The 26,681-nt window shown below is 36.1% G+C and overlaps 1 protein-coding gene across 1 annotated transcript in view; it reads right to left on the minus strand.

The window, feature by feature from the left end:
• Positions 1–8,715: 8,715 nt before the first annotated feature.
• The window catches only part of npr2 (natriuretic peptide receptor 2), a 110,133-nt gene continuing 92,167 nt past the window's right edge, over positions 8,716–26,681 (minus strand). Inside the window, exons 18-22 of the mRNA XM_006627015.3 lie at positions 26,131–26,199; positions 25,867–26,041; positions 19,998–20,096; positions 18,046–18,137; positions 8,716–9,208 (exon numbers count right to left, since the gene is read on the minus strand). Coding sequence (XP_006627078.2) covers positions 9,146–9,208; positions 18,046–18,137; positions 19,998–20,096; positions 25,867–26,041; positions 26,131–26,199 — 498 coding nt within the window. The 3' untranslated portion in view covers positions 8,716–9,145. The remainder of the gene's footprint in view (positions 9,209–18,045; positions 18,138–19,997; positions 20,097–25,866; positions 26,042–26,130; positions 26,200–26,681) is intronic.

Consider the following 26,681-nt stretch of genomic DNA (forward strand, 5'->3'; position numbering starts at 1 on the left):
CTTACAGGATATTTACAACTGTTATTTTATTTTGTCTGTGTTGTGTATAGTTGTCTGAAGCTACTGTAGAAAGGAAGTTTGGAATTATTTGCAATGACATCATTATTTTACTGAATTGTAACAGCATTTTCTCACATTTGTGCAAGAAAAGGTAGGTAATGATAGAAGAAAAGTCCATCTATAACAAGACAACAGCACTGTTTTCTTGAACTTACACCATTATAATCCTCACTCTGTGTGATTTCCATACAGATTGCCTTCCAGGAAGGGAATACTGTACTGTTAGGTCAAGGGCATCATCAGTTACTGAAGGGCTTACTAAACAGGAAGGTTGTCGTCAATCTGCACCAAAGGTGTTCAGAGTTAAAGGAGATTCCCCTTCACATCATCACACACATTCACTGCCCCCATAGGCTCACAAAACAAAGCAGCAATAATCGCTGCTTTTTTCACATTTTCACATGTTGTGTTCGGCAAACATCTAAACGGTGTTTATCTGTGATAATCTCTCTGGCCCATACTGTAGGTGTTGCTGATTTCAGATGTCATCCTACTGATGTAAAACTTAAAGCTAGTGCATTTTCATTATGCATCAGTATATTCACAAATTATTTGTGATAAAACTGAATAGAGCAAAATACAAACTAATTTTCCAATGTAGGAATTCTGTTGTCAGTATGTTACCCTTGCACAGAAAGAATATGGCATTATTTTCATGTTAAAGTCATTCTGCTAATGCTGGGTTATTTCTTCCTGGAATTTCTTGTGTTTCGATACTACAGTCTAAATTCTAAAGAACAATACTGCTATAATCTTTTTATAAAAATGTATAGAATTAAATACAACTTACTCACCATGTAGGAATTTTGTATATAAGCTCAGTTATATTTATGGAAGACATGTCAAGGGAACGTGCCCTAGATTTATGATGCTATAATTAAAAAGTAATAACATCAACCTACTTAACATGGAACTTTTTCCCATTTTACGATGTTTACATGTTAATCTGTAGAAATATTAATTTACATTCAATTTGATGTAAAGAAATAAGAGAATATGTGATAGTATTTATTGAGTATAGTATTTATTGAGTATTTATAGAGGAAAAAATGTCTTTTAAAGCATACTCAGAAAAAAACATAAAACCAATAGCTAATACACTTATTACTACACTGCATACTTTACTTAATAAAAATATATTACTGAGAATATGTAACCTTGGGGCATCAGGACAATAACAGAAAAGGATAAAAATGCAATATCAAAAATCAAAATGAGAAAATCTTAAATGAATAGATGCCTTTGAAGTCTTTATTCAGTAACATTTATTCTGATGTCTTTCATCACTTCCCAGTTAATTTCAGTACACATTAAAGCAGTTTATAGATTTTGATAATAAATCACCAAAGGGGTATTGATATTGAAGACCAATGTCACACCCCACACTCTCCCTCGCAAACGCCCTTGCATTCTCACTGTTTCACAATCTCATTCCTAATTGAACCCATCACATTCCCACATGCACCAGATTCTTCAAATTCTCACTCCCAGACCAATTATCCAACCACATCCCTTTTCTTTCAGTATTTAAAGTTCCCTCACAAACCAACCCATCCTTGCTATTGAGAAGCCTCCTGTAGAATTCTCTTGTATGTGTTTCTAAGCCTTTTGATTGATTTCCTGGTATCAAATCTTTGCTCCTGCCTTTTGACCATGCCTTTTGGATTTTGTCTTTGGATTTCCCTGGTTACTGGATTCATTGCCTCCCTAATTGACCAAGCCCCTGGATTATGTCTTTTGGATTGTGCCTGTTCTGCGGGATTCACTGTTCTGTATAAGGATCCTCCTATTCTACCAATTGGCTTCCTCATATCCAAGATATAGCATTCTGACTGCAAACTATCCTGTGTCTAAAGTTAAACTTAACACAAATTGCAAGGAAAAATGGGTTTGGAATTGTTATTGGAAGATTTGGAGGGGGAACTGTATTGGTGTTGTAACAGAAATAGGCTATCAAGATTCTGTTTTGCATAATCCTCATAGTGCATTTTGCACTCTGGCGCTTATCAGAGAAAACATTTGGGGAGAAATATCACTATCCATATACTAATTTTACATGAACTAAAAGTACTACACCTTTTCTGAAAATAAAAACAATGAACACAGTACTGGGAAATGGCAAGCAATGTATTTGTTGTCAAAATCAGATGGGTTTGTAATGCTTTATGACAGTGGTCTCTTAGATAACAGATAACTCTGTTATCTGACAAATAACAAAGAATATCTTCACTTCATCTGATAATCATAGTGGTCTTTAAAGGCAACCATAACATACTGTATAAAAAAAAAATAAACTTTATTTTATATAGTGCCTTTAAAGGTGGCTTCTCAAAGTGCTTTACAGGATGACAATAACAATAAATATGAAGATTTCACAAGATAAGACAATTACAACTATAACAATAGAGGAGACTGTCGAAGGTGGTACTAAGAAGAGCAGAGGGGTGAAGAATGGAATCAGTTAAGTAAAGGCTTTGCTAAAGAAGAAGGTTTTGAGTCTGGATTTGAAGGAGTTTGGAGAAGGTGACTCTGATATCGTTAGGCAAAGAGTTCCAGAGCTTGGGGGCATAGCAGGAGAAGGCCCTGTCGCCCATACAATGTAGATGGGCTTGGGGGACAGTAAGGAGGGCAGAATTTGAAGAGCAGGGGTTGCGAGGTGGGGAGTAGGGCGATAAAAGTTCAGACAGGTATTGAGGTGCCAAGCCATGTAAAGCCTTATAGGTGAGCATGAGGATTTTAAAGTCTATGTGGAATTTGACCGGAAGCCAGTGCAAGGATTGTAAAAAGGACTCCTGCTGGCTCCTTATCAAGCTGACAGTTTAATCAAAAGAATTTTCAATAAGGTTTGGTTTTCACATTAAAATAAATTTAATTTCAGGGCAGGTTTCACAGTTAGACTAAAACAATACAGGCCCCACAAAAGTGTGATCCATGAACTATGGAGCAGGACAACCCTTCCACCTAAAACCAAAGCATAGAGCCAGGTTACAACCTCTTACCCCACAGGCTGCAACTGCAGACACCAAACTTTCCAGCAGTGGCTCACCGGGGGAACTACGATGGATCTTTTATCCAGAGCTCTGCTTACTGAGAGGTTTTACTGTGGGTTTTCTTATGGACTCTCTGAAAACCCATTGCTTCACTCGTGTTTTTGCTGACTGCACCACTCTGGGGACCATCCAGTCTCTCATGCAGCTGGACAAGAAGAATGCAGCTGCTTTGGTATCAGCCAGCAAAGAAAGCAAATGGGTCAGCGTCCTCCAGGATGCACACTGCCAATATCGCAACAGTATTAGACAGCATCAGGGAGCCAGACATAGCGATGTCCCTGCTTAAATTCCATCCAATCCAGTAGGATGATAGCAGTCACTACACTAAATTTTAGATTTCTTCTTTGTAAACTACAGTATAGTTTGTGGGTAACTGGGAGATGGTATTCACTTCTCTACATGAGGCAAAGTCTGAATCAGTGATCAGTGATCTGATTTTCCTTACTCAGAGGTTTTACGGATGTAAGGGTTAATATGTTGCCATAACCTCATAATGACCTACTGTAGGTAACTCAAAACCATACAAGGACAGACTTTTAGGATTCATAGCTACTGTATGTAAGAGTTAAACTTGAAAGTTACATTTGGTCTTTGTATGAAACAGAACCTTATTAAATTTAACAAGTAATAGGTCTATTTCATGCTGAAAAAAGAAAAAAAACCACAATATTTTGGCCGTGGAGCCTTCTTTAGATGTGAGCCTGATAATCCCTCACACCTGAGGAAGGCTCCACTGACGAAACGTTTTCTTTCTTCTTTTTTTCACCATGGAATAAACCTATTACTTGTTCCTTTGCAGCCTATGCATGCTAACGCAGCTACCCACATGAACTATAACATTAAATTTAGGTGATTCTTATCTGCCAGGCTAGTTAGACTTTCAATGTTCCACAACAGACATCAGTACTTGTATATTAACCTCATCAGAGTTAATGTGTATGATATTTGCATAGAATCATGGAATATCAAATACATTGAAGTAGTGTATGTATCTGAATTCATCTTAAATTATATTAAATCCAAATTTGTTTAATTGCAGAAGGGAGACATGCGTTTCCAGGAAGAATTTTGAGGAGTTTTCACATTTCTTCAGTTCTCCTAGGCTTTAGTTTCTATTCTTGTAATTGTCCCTCTTTACCCCATTTTCTGTGTGAACTTCCCATTTTATATAGATTTTGCATTTGTTATCTGTTGTACTTTGTTAGTGTTTATTTAACAATTTTACAATAATTGTAAAATCTAGATTTTTCTAAGTACCCAAGAATCCAGCAGTAAACATTTCTTCTTTAATATCAGATAACCTCCAAGTCCACCTTTCAGGTAAACAGAACATTATTGTATTTGAACACAAGTAACATCTATACTGTACATGTGTACATGGCTATGATTTGCTATGGAGTCCTTTCAGTCCTATGCTGTGTGACAAGTTTCATTGTTTTATTCAGTAGTTTTTAGAAAATATAGCTATCCCTTTATTGTATAATTTTATTGTCACTAATAAACTTATTTATAAATTAAAATTATTTATACATTTACATACTGTACCTGTTTAGTTTAATTAGAAGTACTTTTAATGTTCTAGTTTTTTAGTGAATTACATTACATTTACGTTTGAAATGTATTTGGCATTAATGATCGCCATCAAGAATGGATTTTAGTTAAGGAAGTCAAGTAATTGAGAATACCAAAACAGCCTTTTCACTTTTATCCTTTAAGCTTTATTTATATCGGGAATTGGGGGAATTTAAACAGCCTGAGGCAACCAAAGGACAAATGTCTTTATTAAATAGCATAAGCATTGAAGAGGCATCCAGTACTAGAAACACTCAAGATTAATAGTTCCTCTACCAATTGTACTCAAGGGAAAAACAAATATTATTCAGAAGCCATTGACAAAACTCTTCCCAACATATGCTTAAGCCAGAGGTAGTTTATTAATCTTGAAGCACTCAAAGTTAATAAATCCCCAGATACTGACACTATCTTAATAATTATACTCAAGGAAACTAGAAATATTGTTCACAATCCATTGAGAGGGGGTAGTGAGACCAAAAGAAAATTGTGTCTGGACCACATTCCCATTCTGTGCAGAATGAGCTGCTGCCCTCCGTCACTTTACCAGTTGCTGGAAGATAATTGGTTTTGAATTTTTTTGGAAGAACTCAGAGAGAAGCAAAGGTTTAAGAGTTCGTTTTGAATTTTTGATAAGGTACCTTAACTGCCCAGCATGATAGAGGACATTTTCAATAAGTCAGTTAACAGCTCAAAGAAGAGATCTGGTTTTTGTTCCCTTACACCACAAATAAATTGCACTATTACAACTTACAGCTGTGTTTGTGTGTGTCTATTTTCCTGAGAGTGCCTATTTTGAAGATCTCAATGAGGTGTCATGACATTGACAGCTCTTCCAACAGTTGCTGATTAAGACTAGAAAATTGCTAATGTAGTGGCCATCCCCAAGAACAGTGACAAATGTGACTAGGTTATTATAGACCAGTTGTTTAAAACTTCTATTACACGTAAGATTATGAAAATAATTATAACTAGAGGATCAACTATACAGGTGTCACATCTTGGGAAATTGTCGATGAAGCACTCAATCTTCTTCATCGTTCTTACCTGTCTAACCTGTTAAATTTCTTTGACCAGCCAACAGCTATAAGACTAGCCTAGCCCAGGGCTGACATTCATTCTTTAACTTAAGGTGACTGATAAAATACTTTCTACTTCATGTTCTGTAAGGTAGTGCACAGTCTATCTCACATGTTCTAGGATCACATATTTTGAGACGTCTTATCAAAAAATAACTTTTCTTTACTTAATGTACAATAATACCATTATACTGTATGTTTAGAATTCTTAGATTAATTAGTTTTCCTTCCATCTTAAAGGAACTTCACTCACCATAGTTACCAGTACAAATGACAATGTTAGGTATAGTGTATTTGTGGAGATGTTTGACAGGTATTTATACCTGTCTTAACCTCAGGTTAAGATAAGACAAGATCACTTTATTAGCCATCTAAAATGTCTTGTATTAGGAATTTGTCTTTTTTTACATACCCCAACTTGCTCTCCGTGAGACACACAGACAGGGAGAGAAGCTTGGTGTCAGAGCACAGGGTTGGCTATTTATACGGCGCTCCTGGAGCAGTTGGGGTTGGGCCTTGCTCAGGGGCCCAAGGGAGTAGGATTCCTCTGCCGACTGTGGGATACGAATCGGCAACCTTCCAGCCACAGGCACAGAGCCACCACACCTCCCCATCTTACAAACTCAAGAGATACCATATCTAGTAAGAATAACATTCCAATGTGAGAGGAGACGAGATCACTGTGCAAGTTATCAGACTGGAATTTCCAGAAAATGACAAGATAGGAGAGAGATAATTGTCATCTACTTCCCATCTTCATTTAGGGATTCCACATCCATGACCACAATCTTATTGTGCATCCAGCATCCAGAGACAAGAGCAGAGTAGATGACACAGTACTCACATTGTTAATTATGGTTTAGCAGTATCTTGACCAAAATCAATGGTCAAAAGTGTATTAGTTGATTTTTCCTCTCCTTTTAATACAATCCAACCACACTTCCTACCACACATAATCTCAAAATCTTACAAGCTAAATTGTAACTTCCTTAATGAACAAGTCTCATCAGGTCTAAGTCAGGAAATAGTTAACCAATGTACTTTACACTTCTGTTCTGATCACCACAGAGCTGCCATATCTGCCTAACTGTACACCAATGATAGCAAGAGCAAACACACAGACAACTCATGTTTGCTAATAACCGTCCTGTTCAACTCATGAAAGGACTCGGAAAATCATCGGGCAATTCAAAATGAATTTACTAAATGGTGTGATTTAATACCAATTGATGTTAAATGTACTGAAAGCAAAATAACTCATCACTGATTTTAATTGAAATTCAGCCCCCCTCCCATTTACTGTAGAGGCTGTCAATGATTACAAGTATTTGCTGATTTAGGGCAATATAAATGGTATGAGACACTACAAAAAAAGGATCTGGGAGATGTTTTTGTTGAGAGAGCTAATCTTCTTTAAGGTAACATTTTAACACTATAAATTATTTATTGAGTTTCATAGCATACACTCATCCCTGTTAGATTGGTAAAATCTGTTTTCAAATTGTAATCAAATAGAAAAAAAAATAATGGCATAATCATGAAGGTAACCATCCATCCATTTCATAACAGACTGCTTTATCCAATTGAGGGTTACAGGGGGAATCCATCCCAAAAAGTAATGGGCACAAGGCAGGGTACACTTTGGAAGGAACACTAATCCCTCACAGGGCAGGCATAAACACATGCACAGATCATACCTAGGGCCAGTCTTCCTTTTTGGACTGGTGAAGAAAACAGGAGCACTCAGAGGAAACCTATGCAAACAAAGGGAAAACAAACACCATGCAGATAGTATTCCCAATTCTGGAATTGAACCTAGAACTACAAGGCAGCAACATGTATGAATAATAAAATTATTTAACCAGAACCCTTTCCACTTCTATGTAGTCCCCATGCCTCCCCTTTATACCAAACCAGTGTAAATTGAACCCATGTGAGAATGTGACTCAGCCCGTCACCAATTATCCAATTAATGTACTAATTCATCACATGTGAATCTATTTACACCATAGTGACCTGAAGCTGAATCCACTTGACTAATTTACCATTGGCCTGCCACAACCACCTTAAACCCACCTCTTCCACTGCATTCTAGTATTTATTAATTTGATTCAGAGTAGAATTTATTCCTTTCTTAAAATTTTGTTCTCTCCTCTGAAAATATGAAACATTGCCCATTTACATGGTTGTTTGCCAAGAATCTAATTAAACAAAAAGGCTGTTTTACTCTTGGTTGGCCACTACTCAGCACATGTCCACAATATCAAAATACTGGATGCTATTCGATCAATAGGTTAGGCCAACCTAAATTAATTTCTCACTCTATCATGCTGCTCTCTACCCCTGTGCACCTCATAATTGGCACCTCATAATGCCAGTCCTTTTTTTACTTTTGTGTTGAAAATATGACAGATACAAGAAGGTCCCCTATCACTCATCCATTTGATATGTTCTTTTCTCAGGTTAAGATAAGATAAGATCACTATATTGGTCATATACAATTTCTTGTATTATTGATTTGTTTTTTCCCATACCACAACCTGCTCTCCATGAGACACAGACAGGGAGAGAAACTTGGGGTCAGAGCGCAGGGTCAGCCATTTATACGGTGCCCCTGGAGCACTTGGGGTTAAGGGCCTTGCTCAGGGGCCCAACGGAGTAGGATTCCTCTGCCGGCTGCAGGATACAAACCAGAAACCTTCCAGCCACAGATCCTTAGCCACAGAGCATGACTGCGAGACCTGTTCCCTTTACTGTAAGTTTGAAACCTCATGTTGAACAGCACCCAGTCTATAAATAGCCCTATGCCCATCAATATTAACCTTACCAAACTTTAAGTATGCATTTCTTATGATTTTTTTTTTACTGCAGTGGTACAAATGAGCCCCATATGCACTGTTTCACCAGTGCATGAAAAAGAAAACAACACACGTGTCTGCATTTTATTCAGTTTATTTGAACAAAATATTTAGCAATATCTTGGGTATGTATATATACAACAAATATATATACACATGTAATGTGTATGTATATATAGCTTGTAGAAGGAGAAAATATTAGATATGTAATTAATTTTCAGACACATTATATAAATCCTGATATAGAAAGCACAAAAAATAAGGGTTTATCATTGAAAAGTACTCACTTTCATGACAAAAAAGATTTTCATAAAAACTATTTCTTTACATTTTTGCAGTTTTCAGCAGGTATAAAATATACCTGAAATAACCTTTTAGTTAAAGGCATGTATTTTTTAATGTCCTGTTACACAATCTGGAAGGAAAACCATCAAGATTTATTTTAGAACAAATAAAATAATAGCCTGCACCTATGCTGTTCTGTGGTTTTCTGTACAAATTGTCAGCACATGGTTAAGCAAAGTTCTCAGATGACATAAACATCTGTTTTTTCTCCCAGAAGCCAGTATGTTCTCATTTTGCCTTTGCCCTGAAAAACAAAAAACAGGATGAACTGAGCACATTGATTATAAATGATATATTCTTATGTGTGGACACTTATCTTAGACCCAGAGAGAATTAAAAACACATTTCAAAAAGGGCATATGTTTAAGGGACTTGTGTCACATCACATTAAATATTTATGAAGAGAGCTCATCATTTATTTTTTTGTGTTACATGAATTCTAAATGAAATGTAATTAAAAAAAAATATGGTGTGAAACATGAAATTCCAGCAGCAGTTTACAATCTAATATAAATAAAAAATAACAATAACAATAGTCTCTCAGAAATGAAAGCTTTGACCCCTGTGACACCCAACCTGGTGCCAATTGAAAATTACCCACCAAGTACTTGATTTAGGGTGTCAGTATTTTGTTTACTAAAGGAAAAAATATGATTTTGTAAAAATAATTTTTCAATCAAAAATTCATCCTTCAAAGTGCAATATTAATTTTTGCAAATCAATGGAATCTTTTTCAGAGAAACAAGGATTAAATTGGCATTCATCAATAGACTGAACTATGTTTTATCCAGATTAGCAGGTAAAAGCTGCATGGAAATGGGTGAGGTGTTTTCGAACAGTATGTTTTTAAGCATATATCCAGTTTTATATGTCTGTTTATTTGATGACAACGAAAACTTCTGTATGTATAATGTAGGTGTTTTGTAGGTATTTTAACATATTCTATCTAAAGAAGATATGCAAAGGAACAAGAAATAGGTTTATTTCATTCTGAAAAGAGAAGAAACATGTTTCAGCCGTGGAGTCTACTTCAGGTGATTGGCCACTCTGTCCCCTGTTCCCCCCTCCTGCTCCTCCCCTCTCCCAGCTTTTGTTCTCCCACTACATTACCTTTGCTTACTGCGCTGTCTTTCTCAAACCTGTAGAAGGCTCCACAGCCGAAACGTTGTGTTTTCTTTCTTTTCTTTTCAGCATGGAATAAACCTATTACTTTTGTGTTGTTGCCTAAAAGCCTATATTTTTTGTGTTATTGTGGGAAAAAAAATATTTCAGAGCTTTTAGAAATGAACTTTGCAATTTTTATTTTAGTTCTTATTTTTCCACCCCTCAAAATATTATACCAGTCTTTTAATCTAAAGGGATAGCGCTAATCTGCCTATTTTAACCTTTTTAATCATACAAAGCATTTTAAAAGCAATTTAAAATATGCTCTTCTGTCTATTTGAGCCATTAACACACTCATAATGCATTAAGACCTGCTAATTAAGTTTTTCAGAAAATGCAAAAGCTTGATACCCCCTACTTTTTGCAAAGGCTAAAACACAGCAGTTTCACTCTCACTAAACTAAGTGATTTTCAGCAATTAAATCTTAAATTTTACAATTTATCTATGTGCACAAAACAAATAAGCTCTCCAACATAAATTCAGACAAAATCAGTGTCAAATGTAAGTTAAAACAATCTACTTAAAAAGGTGGGTATTCTGTAAGTACGCTGGGCAAACGTTCCGAGGTCAAATTCTTCCAGCACGGCGGTACCTTTAAAGCGGAGACGAAGGCACCGAAATATTTTGGCGCGCCTTCTCTTTAAAGCCCTGGCCAAATATGAAGTCAGTACGTACAGTTATAATTCAAACAGAATTAAAAACTACACATCCCAGTTACCATGGTGGTGCTTGTGATCATTGCGTTTAACCAACGAAACAGGGTGAAAAATCAGTCACATGACTTTGGGGCAGAGTTTCGAAAGCTTAACCTATCAGCAACAAAGCGAAATTTACACGATAGGCTACCTCAAACTGTCAGTTACACGACTGTGTATGTCGCTTAAGCCACTCCCATTTGGCATTTAAGTTATGGAGGCGAGAAGACGCCCCCCCCCCACCCCCGCGTGTCTGATTTGCCGCCATGTTTAACCGTCCGTGTCCGAATCGCAGTAGCTACGCGTACAAAATAAAGTTCATCCCAGCTACAAAACATATATATTTTTGTGGTAAGAGGGCGCAAAACATCAGTATTTACTGCTATTAATTACTGTATGCTTTAACATTGAAATCTGAGCCTAGATATAAAGTTAGATATAAAGTTAAAATCTCGACAAAGCAATGTAGGAAATACAGAGAAAATAAATCCTTTCTGACTTCTAAAATCAGTTTCGATCAAGGTCTCTAAAACGAACAAAAAAAAGAGGATTTTCGGAGGGCAATTACGCTGTGTTTATATAGGATAAGTGATCTATGAGCAATCTAATTTCTTGTTCGTTTAAAACAGTGAAATGTCAGCTGCAAAAGATCACACCAGAAACAGCACTCTCTCTGCCTGTCACAGACGTTCAGGAAAGGCTGAATGAAGTCATACCAAGAACAATAATTCGGTGATCAATAATAACAGTTGTAGGACAAGAAACAAAAGATAATGAAAACTTAAGCTTTTTTAGGCTAAAACTCAAGTTCATTCTACAAATTAAGGCAAATGAAAATTCAGGATGTTAAAGTGCTAGAGGTGGAAAAAATACAAAAATGCACATGAGTAAAAAGTTTTAGAAATGGAGCAGGTGTTGCTTTGAAAAAAGCAAACAGAAAAAAAGCCATGACTATAGTGCAGAAGAGGGATGCAGGAACACTTGCTTAGATATACAAAAAAATCACAAAAAGGTGTATGTTACAAAAGAACATGCAAACATGTTCATCATGGACATGAACATGTACATCAATTTCCCTTCACGATCAATAAAGTCTTATCTATAAACATAAAACAGAGTGAGGAATCAAGAAATTAGCATGCATAAAAAACAGCAATTCTGTCAATGAGCCCTAAATGAATTAATAGCAACCATGGTTTCATGGAGGGCTTCTCAGATAGTTGGGCATTCAGGTAGATTGCCAGGTGAAAGGATTTGTAAACATACTTTGTTAAAGCAAATCAGCTTTTTCCGCAACACATAAAATACATTTTTCCAAGAAAGTTTAGCCTTTGTCACTAATGAAACCACTAAATAAACTAAATGCTGGTAGCAGGATGAACTGTGCTAAGTGTACATTTTGTCGCAAAGTTGCTGCAAGATGTTAACAGTGAAAAAAGGTATTTAGAAATGAGTTATTTCAAGAAGAAAATTTTCAGAATAATTGCAAATCTAGCAGGATAGAGAAAGCACAGAAAACAGGCAGTTAGATTGATCAGATTAGTATGAAAAGTTATTTAGCAAAGGGAATGAGAAGAGTGACAAACTAGTATACTTTAGATCTTTTTATCTGAACCAGGGAAAACTGATCATGTTTCTCTATAACAATAATAAAAAAACTTTATTTTATATATCACCTTTAAAAGTGGCATCTCAAAGCAATACAGTAGATATAAAAACAGATAAAAGGACCACAGATTACAAAGTAAATACATATAAGAAAGACAAGCAGTTAGAGGTGCTACCAAAATTAGAAAATGAAACAGATACAGACACTAAATCTTCTGAAAAGAAAGGTTTTGAGGTTAGATTTAAATGCACTCAGGGTACGTGACTGATATCACTGGGAATACAAATTGAGAGCTCTGGGGTGCAACTAGAGAAGACCCTGTCACCCACAGAATGTAGATGTTCTTGAGGACAGCCAGAAGACCAGAGTCAGACGGACAAAAGTGGGGAGTAGACAGATAATAAGCCATATACTGTAGGTACTGAATGAGGATGAGGATTTTGAAGTTGACTCGAAACCTGATAGGTAACCAATGCAAGGACTTGAAAACAGGTGTAATGCATCCCTGATAGGATTCTCGCTGTCATATTCTGAACATATTGAAGATTGCTCAGTGTGGATTTAATTTCCCCAGTGAACAGGATGTGCATTTATTAATTCTAGAAAAAAAAGCCTTTCTTGATTTCTCTAGTTCTTAGTTTCTCTAGTTCCCTTTAAAATAAACTATTATTCCACAATGCAGAGTATTACATGGACAGTATTTACACATGATATTTGTGATTTAAAGAAATGAACACAAGCAGCTTTTGGAGATTTAAGTGTTGGCTGAGTTATTGCAGGATAAAAAACTAGAGATGTTGGTAAGAAGAAGATAATTTTGGGATAGCTGAGGAATACACTGATAACAAGAACACTTCCTAATGGGGTTAGGCATACTTTTGATGAAGATGATGAAATTAACAGACTGTATGTTTACATAGATACTGAAATGAGGATTGTATTTTAGATTTTGTGTAGTTGCTAGCATTGAACTGTGTGATGGATGCACATGAATTGAAGGAATGGGCAAACATAGCTGATGCGGATCCACAGAGCCAGCATATTAAGAAATTTATAATTAGAGGCAATTTGTTTAAATAACTAGGTATGGATACTGATGTGCATGAGAGGTGGAAAGGCTGTTTCCTTAAGCCAGCACTATAAAATATTTTATTCTCAGTGAGATGCTGCCATTTCATAGTGGGTTTCTAACACTGTGTATAGTTCCATCCACACAGTGATTTACTTCCATCCATTTCTAATCTCTTTATCCAGTACAGAGGATTTGGAGCCTATCCCAGTAAGCAACGGACACAAGGCAGAATACACCCTGGACATAGCGCCAGTCCATCACAGGACAGACAGACACAAACACACACACACCAGGGCCAGTTTTCCCATAAACCACTTAACTTACCAGTATGTTTTGGAGTGCGAGAGGGAGTCATAACACACATGGAGAAAAACCATGTAACCCAGAGAGAACATGCCAACCCCACACACACAGGATGGCAGGAATTGAACCTAGGACCCCAGTGCTCCAAGATAGTGTAATGCAACAGGGGCTCAGGCGGGCGCCCTTTGCCGCATCTGGTCGGCCCCATCCCGACTGGAGGCTCGAACCCGGGACTTCCGCGTCTCTCTGCAGCGACCTAGCCCCGTGAGCTAAAGAGAGATCTCTTTACAGCCCAGTAGCTGTAGTCCTGCTATCACAGGAAAGGGCGGTGACGTCACCCGCTCTGGTACGCCGGCTCTTACACACACAGTGCTTGTCGGCCGTAAGCGTTACACTCTCCCCCGCTTAAATCGCCGTCCCCGGCGAAGGGCTATCCCACCCCGCTTCTGACACCAATGTAACGCAACGGGGGATCAGGCGTGCGCCCTTGCCGCATCTTTAGTTAATACAATTTATTATTTATAAACAGTTAACATTGTTAGCAAAATATTTTGAATTATATTTAACCCTATTTTTTCTTTAGTTTTGTATTTAACTTATTATATGATAGTCAGATTGAATGTATATTTGAACAATGAAAATATATTTTTACAAGATGCGGGGGAAAGTGCAACAAATTATCACAGTGCTAAATGTAATATTGATTGCTAATAGTTTATGCTAATACCTAACTTTCTTAATTAAATGTATTTAAAACAGTGAACTAAGTGTAACTTACCATTCAGAAATACAATCGAGAATAGTTTTGTGGTGTTTGTATGGATGAAACGTTTCTAAAATGTATAACGTAACAAAATTAAAGACGATTAAAATCTGTAATCTTACCACTTGTAATGTCATTAGACAGAACAAGAAGTTTCTGCTTTGTCTAAGGGTGGTATCAAAAAGTAGTCTAAGTGGTGAGAAAGCTGTGCTTAATGATAATTAAGTGACTTAAACGTAAAAAGAGATGGTTCATATTGCTTGATTGATTTTAAAAACGAAGTTATAAATGCAGACGCGATTGCTGCCATAAGCGTTCCAGGCAGCAGAGCGTTTGTTCTGTATTGCTGAGCTCCGTGCCTCCTCCCTCTCTCAGTGCCGCGCCCCTCTCTGACGGAGCGCAGTGGGCGGTACACTATTTTCAGAGCCTCTGATTGGGAAAAAAAGACCTGCTGATCAGTTTCACACACCAGGAAGAGAAAAGAATGGGATTTTTTCTCTTCGAAACGTGCGTTGTCTTCATGTATTTTAAACATTTATTTAAGAAGTAAAAACCTTACAGCGTACACAAAGATTCTGAGCTGATCACGAGGAAGAAAAATCACCCATTTTTCACGCATAAAAAGTGTTTTTTAACTCTCTAAACCTGTTTTTATGTTTTAAAGTCGTGCAATGTCTAAGTTAAGCAGGAACACATCATTATATCTCATTATTTATTTATTTCATCCGTCCTTCGGATGAGACGTAAAACCGAGGTCCTGACTCTCTGTGGTCATTAAAAATCCCAGGGTGTTTCTCGAAAAGAGTAGGGGTATAACCCCGGCATCCTGGCCAAATTTCCCCATCGGCTGTTATCAATCATGGCCTCCTAATAATCCCCCTCTGTGAATTGGCTTCATTACTCTGCTCTCCTCCCCACTGATAGCTGATGTGTGGTGAGCGTTCTGGCGCACTATGGCTGCCGTCGCATCATCCAGGTGGATGCTGCACATTGGTGGTGGTGGAGGGGAGTCCCCATTACCTGTAAAACGCTTTGAGTGGAGTGTCCAGAAAAAGCGCTATATAAGTGTAAGCAATTATTAATTATTATTATTAATTTAAAAAAATAATTAAAAATCGTTTGCCCAGCCTACTGTAAGAGCATTTTTCACATTGCAAGAATATAAACGTACCAAGCCTAGTTATCATATAGTTGACTCCCTGTTTAAAAAGAACAGACAACATTTTTTGTTCACATTAAAGTTGTTAAAGCACACTGTACCTCCAGTGGACTTTGTATAGCTTATGTGCCATTAAACCATTCACACTGAGCTCATAACGTATTAACTGTATTGCTTATAAATAAAGGAGCAATATTATTGTATTGCTACATTGTCTGTGGAACATGCAGATTTGACATCACAGTACTGAGTTTGGAAAAAAGCCCTAATGGGAACAAGCCCTTAATAGATAAAGAGTCAAGTATTTCTCACAAAAAACAAGTTTATCTGCTTTTCACAAAGCCCATCAGAATTTCTAAATTACTCTGTCAGTAGATCCTTGTAAAAGGTGATGGTTTATTTTTTTTTAAAAGACAAAACAAATCTATGCATGTGTATTGTATTTATATTTCCCAGGCACAACAGTTCTAATTAAAAGTAAAAAATAAACTACAGAAAAAGGCATACGTTTATGGAAATTAGTGTAGCTAATCTTTCTTCGGTTTTATAAATGTCACAGTCACCATCCTCTCCTCCAGAGGACGTTCCAACCTCCTCATGTTAGTTCTTTTAATTATTATAATAAACTAATAATAAACGTTATTTTATATAGTGCCTTTAAAGGTGGCTTCTCAAAGTGCTAGACAGAATGTCAACAACAATAAATAAGAAGAATACACAAGATAAACAATTCCAATATACAGAGGAGACTGTGGATGGTGGTACTAAGAAAAGCAGAAGCAGAGGGGTAAAGAATGGAACCAGTTAAGTAAAGGGACTTCTAAAGAAGAAGGTTTTGAGTCTAGAGAAGGTGACTCTCTGATATCCTTAGACAGAGAGTTCCAGAGCTTGGGGGCATAACTGGAGAAGGCCCTGTCACCCATACAATGTAGATAGCCTTGGGGGACAGTTAGGACACCAGAATTAGAAGAGCAAAGGTTGCGAGGTGGGGAGTAGGACAATAATAGTTCAGATAAGTACTGAGGTTTCAAGCCATGCAGAGCCTTATAGGTGAGCATGAGGATTTTAAAGTCCACACAGAATTTGACAGGAAGCCAGTGCAAGGAATCCAGGATAGGAGTAATGTGATCACTTGAACTAGACCTGGTCAGGATTCTGGCTGCCGAAGTTTGGACATATTTGGCGATATTACTGAGGTGAAAATTACTTGCATTATTTCCTGGCGTGCCTTGTTTTAGTTTCCCTATTTAAGTTTACTCCTTCCTGCCTTTGGTGCTCAGCTTTGGTACTCGGTAGCCCAGTGGCCCGCCTACAACCAGGCTTCGGGAGGAAGTCTGAGGATATAGGCCTGTTTACGCTCCCCAACCCACTGAGCCTGGGGCCTGGAAGAGAGCCCCGTATTTCCTGGATTCTCGTCTCGTCAGTGTTCCCGTTTGTCTACATCTCCTGATGGATCTCTCAGCTATGGACTTATGGTCTGCTTCCTGACTTCCCCTTGAATGTCCCTGGATATGTTTGCCTTTGGATTTTCCCCGCACTCTTGAATGAACTCCCCTACTTCACTGTGAGCACCAACAAACCCTGTGTGTCTTCCCTGAACCCTGGTCCTTTTTCTGGAATAGCCACCTCGCATAGGATCTATGCCACCACCCTCCATGATAGACCAACCCGGCTTCTGTGACAATAAAGACAATAAAATTTAAATGTGCCATTTATCTATAACCCTATCTTCAATCAAATGTTTTGTTTTTTATCATTTGAAATTGCCTATGATTTATTATACACTCATTCAGTTTGGAATCTCCCGCCTTTTCATTTAAAGCCCATCTCTCTGGAAACAACTCCCATACCATTCCGGAAAGAGAGGTGCGTGTGGACTGGAGAGGCAATTGCTATTTAACACACTGCATGCTCCACAGTACTTGGCTAATCAGTGGATTCTCAACTGTACCTAGAGAACCCTGGCCAATTAATTCCAGCCCTACTCTAGCAGTGCTCAGCAAGTTGTGTGCTTCAGCCGGGCAAATCACAATACCAGTCAAGAAGTGACCAGGCTTGAGTCTGTGATGTCCAGGCAATAGAGTTTAGCCTCTGCTCTGAACAAACCCCTTTACAGCTTAAGATATTTGGAATCCTCATTACCACAATGATTTAGGGATCCTCATTAACAGAATGTTTTTTTGATCTTTATTGATTTTTTTTTCTTCACAGGTGCAAAGAGTACAAAATGGTAGCTGAAATGGAAGAAATTGTAGCTGAAGGTTAAAAAACACAGTGGTTTTAACTAAACTCCTTCCAGTTCTAGTCTAACTTACCTTCATTTCTACATCTCCTCGTAGTTGTAGGTCAAAATAACCAAATTCATCCAGCACCTCTTTAGTTGCTGAGGAAACATGTATCTTCAAGGCTGCAGAAACAATTAATAAGAAAAAACAATCAATTTAAGTGCCACACCATGTAATCTCAGGCTGAAAGGAAACATGAATAAAACATTGGTTAATTTTCATATGAGAAAAATATAACATGTTTACAGAGGAAACAGTGCACTATCTTGATTACATTCTGTACAACCTTTGCTTGACAGTCAATTTAACATTCTCATGCTTGTTGTTTAAATTTAAAAATGTATAAAAGTGTCAAATGAAAATGCCTGTTCTTCTTATGAAAACAACCATAACAAACCAAAGACAGAAAATCATAACATGCAAAAAATACTTCAGTGAACCAATGGGGCAACATAACTTCAAGTCAGAGAATTATTTCAGAAGGACTTTGGATTGTGCTAAATTCTGCTGGTGACTATACACAGTTGTGGCTGTTTAGATAAGTTGCTGATGTGTTATTCCCAGAAACTGTTGTACTTCACTTCATATGGTTATATCTTTAGCCAGGTATGTGACCAAAAAACACTATGGAACATTTGCTATTAAACAACCTCTTAGTTGTAAGAACTTTATAATAAATGATTCACAGGGTGCATTTGAGAGGAGATACAGTAGATCTGCTAATCTGGTTTTGTAACGAACAGTTCTTTCCGGACCCTATGCGGACGACACAATCCGAAGAAGTGGGGAAACACTAGGAAAAAGTAATGCAGGAATACGGGGATGACAACAGGGGGGCGTGTCCAAAGTGCCCTGGTGCACGGGGGAGGTGTGGCCGAGGCAAACAATTCAAAAGTTATCCATAGTAGGAATCCAAAAACACAAGAATAAGTCCAAAGCCAGGTGATCCATCCAAACAACGAATTAAAACCATGAACCAGGTCGGAACCGGAGGACAGGGAACGGGAACAGAGATTAAAACCTTAACGGGACCAGGCGCTTCCAGGTCCCGGACTCGCACGGTGCAGAAACCAGATGCAGAGCCCGGATGAACATCAGCGCCTGGCTTTTAAGGTGGACTGGGAACAGGGGTCAGGTGCACAGAATTAAATCCAAAGTGAAAGAGCCAGAGCGCCCTTAAGGAGGAGAGACTACAATCGTGACAGGATTCTTGGTTTGCAAAAAAAATAAAAAAAATATGACTCTAGTGGCTTGTATGTTCTAATCACTATTGGATGTAAGATGATCTATATGTGTATTTTGAAATCTATAATTCATGTAATGTCATGAGATCTCACCATAATTTTATAAAACACCATCTTCAGTGTACTCTAACCTAATACTGTTCAGTATGCAGTTATGAAACACAAATGGAACACAGCCTAAGTCTCTATGGTGCTGTGCTTTAAGATCTTTGGCTGTGTTCTTTAAATTTGCTTTGTTAGTCTCTGAAAACTCTCAGGTTTTTTTTCACCTTTTTCTGCAGTTCTTCCACTGCTTGACTACCCCTCAGGAATAGACAATTTGCATAGAAAGAGTTAAGTGGAAAGACGGAAAGGACAGTAGAAAATGAGCTTCTGTTGCCTTACATTTGGTCATGTGAGTTTCTGGTCTCCCTCTACACAAAAGTGAACATGACTTTCATAGGACTTTTTTTTAAACAAATTTATACAAGTTAAAATGTTGAGTATACACTGCTTAGTATACTAAACATGCTCTAAGAAATTCTATTTGATGAAAGGTTAATGTATGTTATGTAAGCTAAGAAGCTGTATCTATTGTTTACATGTGCTTTACATTGTACATTGTTTACATTGTTTAATGGATCATATTGACTACAATCTTACAATTGGTGGCACAGATCACTTACAGAGTGTAATCAATTTTCAAAGTATTATGTAGTGATATACTGTATAATTTTGTAGAAATAAAATTTGTCTCACCTTCTCCGGTTGATTCCATCCTTGATGCTGTGTTAACAGTATCTCCAAATAAGCAGTATCTTGGCATTTTTAAACCAACAACCCCTGCACAGACAGGACCTAAACAGATAGTATGGATAAGAATAACTATTCAGTATATTTACAATATTAATCTGTTTATAAAGCACTTTTCTATAAAAAACATCACATCACCCCTAAAAAAAAGAATAAAAGTTTTTCTCAATCCATTTGTTATTATTGTAATATTGCAATACACAAAGTATTACAGGAACAAAATTAAGGCTGAACTGAACTTTGTCAGCTTAATCCAAACCAGGAAAACACTTTGTTTATGTAATAACTAGGACATAACAGTAAAATATTACGCCTACAGCTCACAATAGACATATTTTGTAATCTATAACATTTATGAGTGTTGCTCGGAACTCATGGATGTTGTACTCATTTTTCTCACTTTCTGTTTTTAAAATCAGTGAGTTAATATACTGTATTCAGAACTTAAGGGCTTCAAACTGAAAAATAAAACTATTAGAAAAAAAGATTCATGATGTGGTATCAAGTAAAGTACAGGTGTTTTAAAAGTATTTAAGACATGAAGAGTTTACATTCTAGTAGAATTCCATTCTGTCCTTTGTAGGAGTTTATAAAGGGACTTAAACAATGATTTCTAGTCATAAGTAATTTCTGCATTCTCAGATACAAACACAGCATTTTCTTATTATATATTTAAAAATCTAACTGCATAAGGTTTTTGTTAACAGCCAATTGCATTAATGAAAAATAAATATTTTTGTAATTCACATTCCAATAATGTTATATCTGGCAATATTCCTAAAGCATATTACCAAACTGGAGATACTAACCAATACATAGTATTAAAAGTGATGGTCTTTACAATAAGCTAGCTGATTGTGCAATATTTGGACAAATGCAGAATAGTATACATCGTGCCAAGTTCTCAAGTTCCTTAATTCCTGTTTTTCTTTTAGTGATCTTAAGATAGAGCTTTAGTATCAAGGAATAAATAAATGTTTATCTGATTGTTTAGTGTATATACATTTTAGCATCCAGTTCCAGGATTTTCATGTTATGACTCTGAGGACAACTCAGATAAAAAAAAAAAACATCTTGATTTTCTAAATGTAGACTGTAACCTCAAACAAATTAAATTAAAATAAGACTGCATTTTTTATAGATGAAGACATATAATATGGATGCAAATTAAGTAACTAAGATCACCTGAAAGATATTAAACAGGGCATGTCCTTTATTTTTTAAAAAAGGTCAAAACATAAGTAAACAATCCCTTAAAAACCTAAAAAGAATATAAAACATAAATTTTAAGAAACAAACCTTTGTTTTACAATTAAAGGCTGAGTAAGTTGTTTTGATTGAGTACAGGCCACTTGTGAATCTCCTGGAAGTGGTTGCTCTTTGTTTTTGGGGGGTCGGCACAGTCATGTATTTGAAGGGGTTGGTATGTATTTACAAGAAATAAAAAACATATGCTCAAAGGCGTTCACACATAACAATGGATGTATTTGTTTGGCAATGTTCTGCTGTTTAACTAGCAATATAAAGGGCAATACCTTGTGCAATTCAGTTCTTTGTAGAACATCAAAACAAATTAGACAACCTTCATTTCACTCATTTAATAACTAGAATTAAATGTGCTAAACCTCAAGAATTTGCACTAGCCCACAAACAATATATCAGGAAATATAGAATCAGGTTAACATAATTAAAAAGGAACTACCAGCTAACTTTTTATGGGACTCTAAATGCTTGCAGCCAAATGAACTATATAACTATATATGGAATATAGAATAACCACAAATATCAAATATTTATATTAATATTTATTTGAGTATTCCATATTCACAGAGATAGTTATATGGATGCTTATGTTTTTTTTTGGATATATTATGTTTTTTTTTATTCTAACTTTTTCATAGTTGTTTGTTTTAGAAAAGAAAACAGCCAGTACTAGGCTTTGTCTCCCCTGCTTCCTGAATTAGATGAAGCAGATAGAAAATGCAGAACGTGTTGTGTTTCTTTCTAATACAGTAAAAGTCGTGTGGTGCGCTGTGGTATGCAATTCACTCTCCAGAGATCATCAACAGGTGGCACTTAAGGTGCATTAGATGTTAGTGAAATGATTACTTCATTTATTCTGTATCTTTACTGTGCATGTTTAAATCGACCTAATATGGAATATAAATATATAATTTTACAAGTTGCGAATTTTACAATGAACATATGCCCCCCATCAAACACACAGACACAAACTTAATAACAATACAAAATGTATTTGCAAGAATAGTGACTAAATACATAAAAAAACATACTTGCAAGATCACATTAATACACTGTTATTTTAAAATTAACACTATGAGCACTACACTGTGAGAGATTCTGCCCAGTAACTCCCTCTCCCAAAAGTTTCACAGTGCCAACGTCACGTAGCTAATTCACAGCTGGATACAATTTGATCTTGCCTCGTGAAACTGAAAATCCAGACTTTTCTCAATATATTTACTAAAGTTATCCGTCTGAGTAATCTCACTGTGTTAAATAGCTCCCCGGTACTCACTGAATCTTCACACTCCCAGTATAATTAAAAAAACAATTGTGTTTCCAGGTGTGAAATATCTGTTGTAACTGTTATTACAATGCCGAATACCATTGCGATTCTCTCATAATAAAATAATATGCAAACTAGATTCACAATGTCTGATAATTGTACATATTACAGAATATCAAATACTAATAATAATATTAATAATAAAGTAATAACATGAATGAACTTCTCCAGGATGCTCGGAAAGAGCTTGGGAGGGATTGTTTCGTGCCAGCCAGCTAGCGCATTATCACTTCGCAGAAGGAGGAAGGAAAACTGGGTGTGGGCTTTTATCTTACCCTCCATCAATACACATTCCCAATAGTCACTGATACACCTTTAGCTAAGTAATTCCTGGTTTTAATCTGGCCTTTTAAATATGAAGACATAAAAGTCAATATGTCTATATATATTTATTAATTTTATATATCACAGTACTTAAATATTCATTTTGCATTCACTATCTCATAGCAGTACAATACCGTATGGTTTTAAAGCCACTATAGTACAGTATTTGTGAAATATTTTTCATAACCAAAATTTAAGGTCAAATTGTTTGCTGATTACTTGTTGCTGAAATTTGCATTAAGACAAAGTATAGATTTTCTTAATGTGGATGTAAACCTGAAAGAGGCACATCATGTTCACAACAAGCTATAATAATAAACTATTTTTATACATCTGGCTATGTAAAAGGACATGAACCCTGTTCCTAAGAGCATCCTACCTTACAATTTATGAGCATTTCATTGTCCATTACCACTATAAGAACCATAATATCTACAAGTGATATTTTTAACTGCCGAAATGTCTTTAGTTACATGATTCCATATTAATATTCTCTATCATGAATCTGAATTAAACCTTTTTTAAAACAATAAAGGCATATTTCTTTAAATTAAAAAGAATTAGGTATTCTTAGAAAAGGATATAACAATATAGATTTTTATGAAGTATAAAAACTTTATATAGTTAAAACAAGCACATCAAAACTTTTCCAAAATAACCACCGCAAGTTAAAGAGTTAAAGACTTTGATACATAAAGTATGTATGAAGATGGTGAATTTATTAAAACTTTGGGGAGTACTTTGTATTTTTTTTATATTTAGCTACCACTACCATCTACTGTATGTACATTAGGTATATATTATGTATGAGACAGTATGGCTTTAAAGCCACTACAGTACAGTATGTGTGAAATATATTTTTCACTATTGAATTTAAATTTAAATTAACCTGATTACTCATTGCTGAAATTTACAATAAGGCACAATATAGATGATTTCAATGTGAATGTAAACCTGAAAGAAGCACAAGCCAAAGTATAATAATAAACTATTTTTCATATATCAAACTGAATAATGTTGTTTTTGTACAATGTACAATTTTGTACAATTAATTACAATTAATTTAATATTTAAAAACTGTAGTACACAGTTTAAAATTAATAAAAGCCTTATCAGTATACAACTGATAGTAGACAGTAGACTGTCCCTCAGCATGACCGGGATTCAAAACCAGGTGTTTCCTGACGACAGCCCAAATGCTTCCACACGTTAAGCTTTCACTGCTCCACCTGGCGGTTTTACAAACTAGTGCAGTCCGACAACTAAATATTTTTTCAAATGTGCAGTGCCTTGTGGAGTGTGTGGCGCAATGTACTGTATTATCCGGAGTGCATCTGTACTTCATTAAATAAAAAACTGTTATGGGTATTAGGATCAATCTAACTAGCAAAGATTAGATGTACGGCTGTCATTCAATAATAACAACAGCAACCTTCATGTTATTCAGCACTTTCATGTTTATTATTATTTATTATTATAAAATGATAAAACAATAGAAGCAGGTATACACAAGTGCAATAAAGTAAATTAAAATTAAAGTATAGAGTATAAAAGAGTTGTAACAGAGAATTTGAAAGTGCTGACTACAGCCTGTTGTTCTGCTGCCTGGTAGATCATTACAGTTCCTGTAAGTACGTCAAGAAACACATTAGAAATCGCAGTGTCCTGAGAACTTGAATTGGATACAGAAAGAAAGCCAGAGTTCAAACAATGCAATGTGTAGGTGTGTAGGAAGTTAACAGTTGACAAATATAGTCAGGGGTCGTAAAAGTAAGCATGTGACCCAGTGCAAGGAAGCTAAAACAGGTGATATATGCTCATCCATCTTAATGTTTGCTAAGACTGTGCAGCTAAGCTCTTACAAATAACTGCAAATTGCTAAGAACATATTTGGATACACCAATAAATTGTCAGGGACATCAACAATCAATACTCAAGTTTTTTCAAACACATTTACAAAGCTAATAAGGAGACTCAACCAACATAATTTACATCTGTATTCAGATGTAAAAGGTTAGGTTCAATCCATTTCTTAATATCATCTAAGCAGTATGACCAAGAAGAGAGTGCTTGATTAACATGACATTCCATGCAAACACAGGTTTGGGTGTTATAATAAAAAAAAATGAAAACCCAAAGCCATACATGTGAGTAATATGGTCAAATGGTAAATTGTAGACATTTCAAAGAAATTAAACAAGAACAGACTCTTGTGGGATGCCAGATGAAATGGGATGATTAACAGTATGAAAGGCAGAACTGAGATCCAGCAGAAAAAAATACAAAAGTCATCAGTCATCAGCAGATCCCTAACAAATAATCTTCAAAAGGACTGTTTCCATACAATGAATTGATTTCAAACCCTGACTGAAATGGCTCATACAATGTATTTGCAGCTAAGTGAGTTTATAACTGATCAACCGCAAACCAGTCCATAACCTTTGCCAAAAAGTGTCAGCTACTTATTTATCATTACTGAGCATGATGGAATCAAATTTTCCAGGAACAATAGCTGCAAGTTAAGGGCTGAGGGAACAGTTACAGACCTTAATGATTCATTAGTGATGTGTATGATAATGGGTTAAAGAACTGTAAAATCAGAACACAGCAAGATTGTAGGATTCCACAAACTAGTGTTAATTTTTGTGACCTTTACAGACAGCTGCTCAGGAGAGATTCCATGAAACAATGCAATGTGAGGTCTGCTTAGCTTGAAAGCATGAGTTATTCTCTGACTCCAGAATCAAGCCATATGTAATCATTATTATGTTTGTTTAACATCAATACTGAATATGCAGATATTCTGCCAGCTGCCTCTTTCATAATGCACATCCAAAATTTCACAAATTCATGGGATAAAATAATCAAGGAGGTAAAAGTTAAAAAAAATGAGCAAGTTACCTGTATGTATTCCTATTCTTAGTCGCAGCTGGTCATTAGGTCGGTGCCGTATTTTGAATGTTTTCACCTGTTCAAGTAATGCTAATGCCATTCCAGCTATTTCCCTTGCATGAAGTTTACCATTCCGTACAGGAAGGCCAGAAACCACCATGTATGCATCACCAATGGTTTCCACCTGAATGTATTAAAATGGAAACAACAATAATGGGTAAAAGACGGACATATTTATTCTTCACGAAAAACAAAATGTTTTGCCAAACCCACCTTATAGACGTCAAAGTTGTCAATGATGGCATCAAAACAGGTGTACAGATCATTTAGCAGGGTTACAACCTATAGTAAGGGAAAAAGGAATTAATATTTAAACAAAAGCTTATATAAAAGGACAGTAATACCACATACTGTAATATGCTCAATTAAAGCAGTGTTATTATTAAGGAACCCCCAGTGTTACAAAAGGTAGATATGTTTGTTTAAATAAATGTAACTAAACAACTGCCTTTGTTTTCATGTTTTTTTCTGGATTTTGGTTCATTCATGCCATTGCAAGTTACTTTGCTACATTATTTCAGAAACAGATAATCATCTTAAATGCATGGATATAATATTAATAATAAACTTTATTTTTTATAGCGCTTCTCAAAGCGCTTTACAGGATGACAAAAACAATAAATAAGAAGAATACACAAGATAAAACACAATTACAATATACTGTGATTTACAGTACAAGAAAATCTCCACATCACAGTAAGCTGGCAACTGGCTGAAACACAATTATCTGCATCTGGAGGAGAGGCACATCAAAGAGGGGTTAC

Source organism: Lepisosteus oculatus, chromosome 3 (assembly GCF_040954835.1).
Source record: "Lepisosteus oculatus isolate fLepOcu1 chromosome 3, fLepOcu1.hap2, whole genome shotgun sequence".
Classification (NCBI taxonomy): Eukaryota; Metazoa; Chordata; class Actinopteri; order Semionotiformes; family Lepisosteidae; genus Lepisosteus; species Lepisosteus oculatus.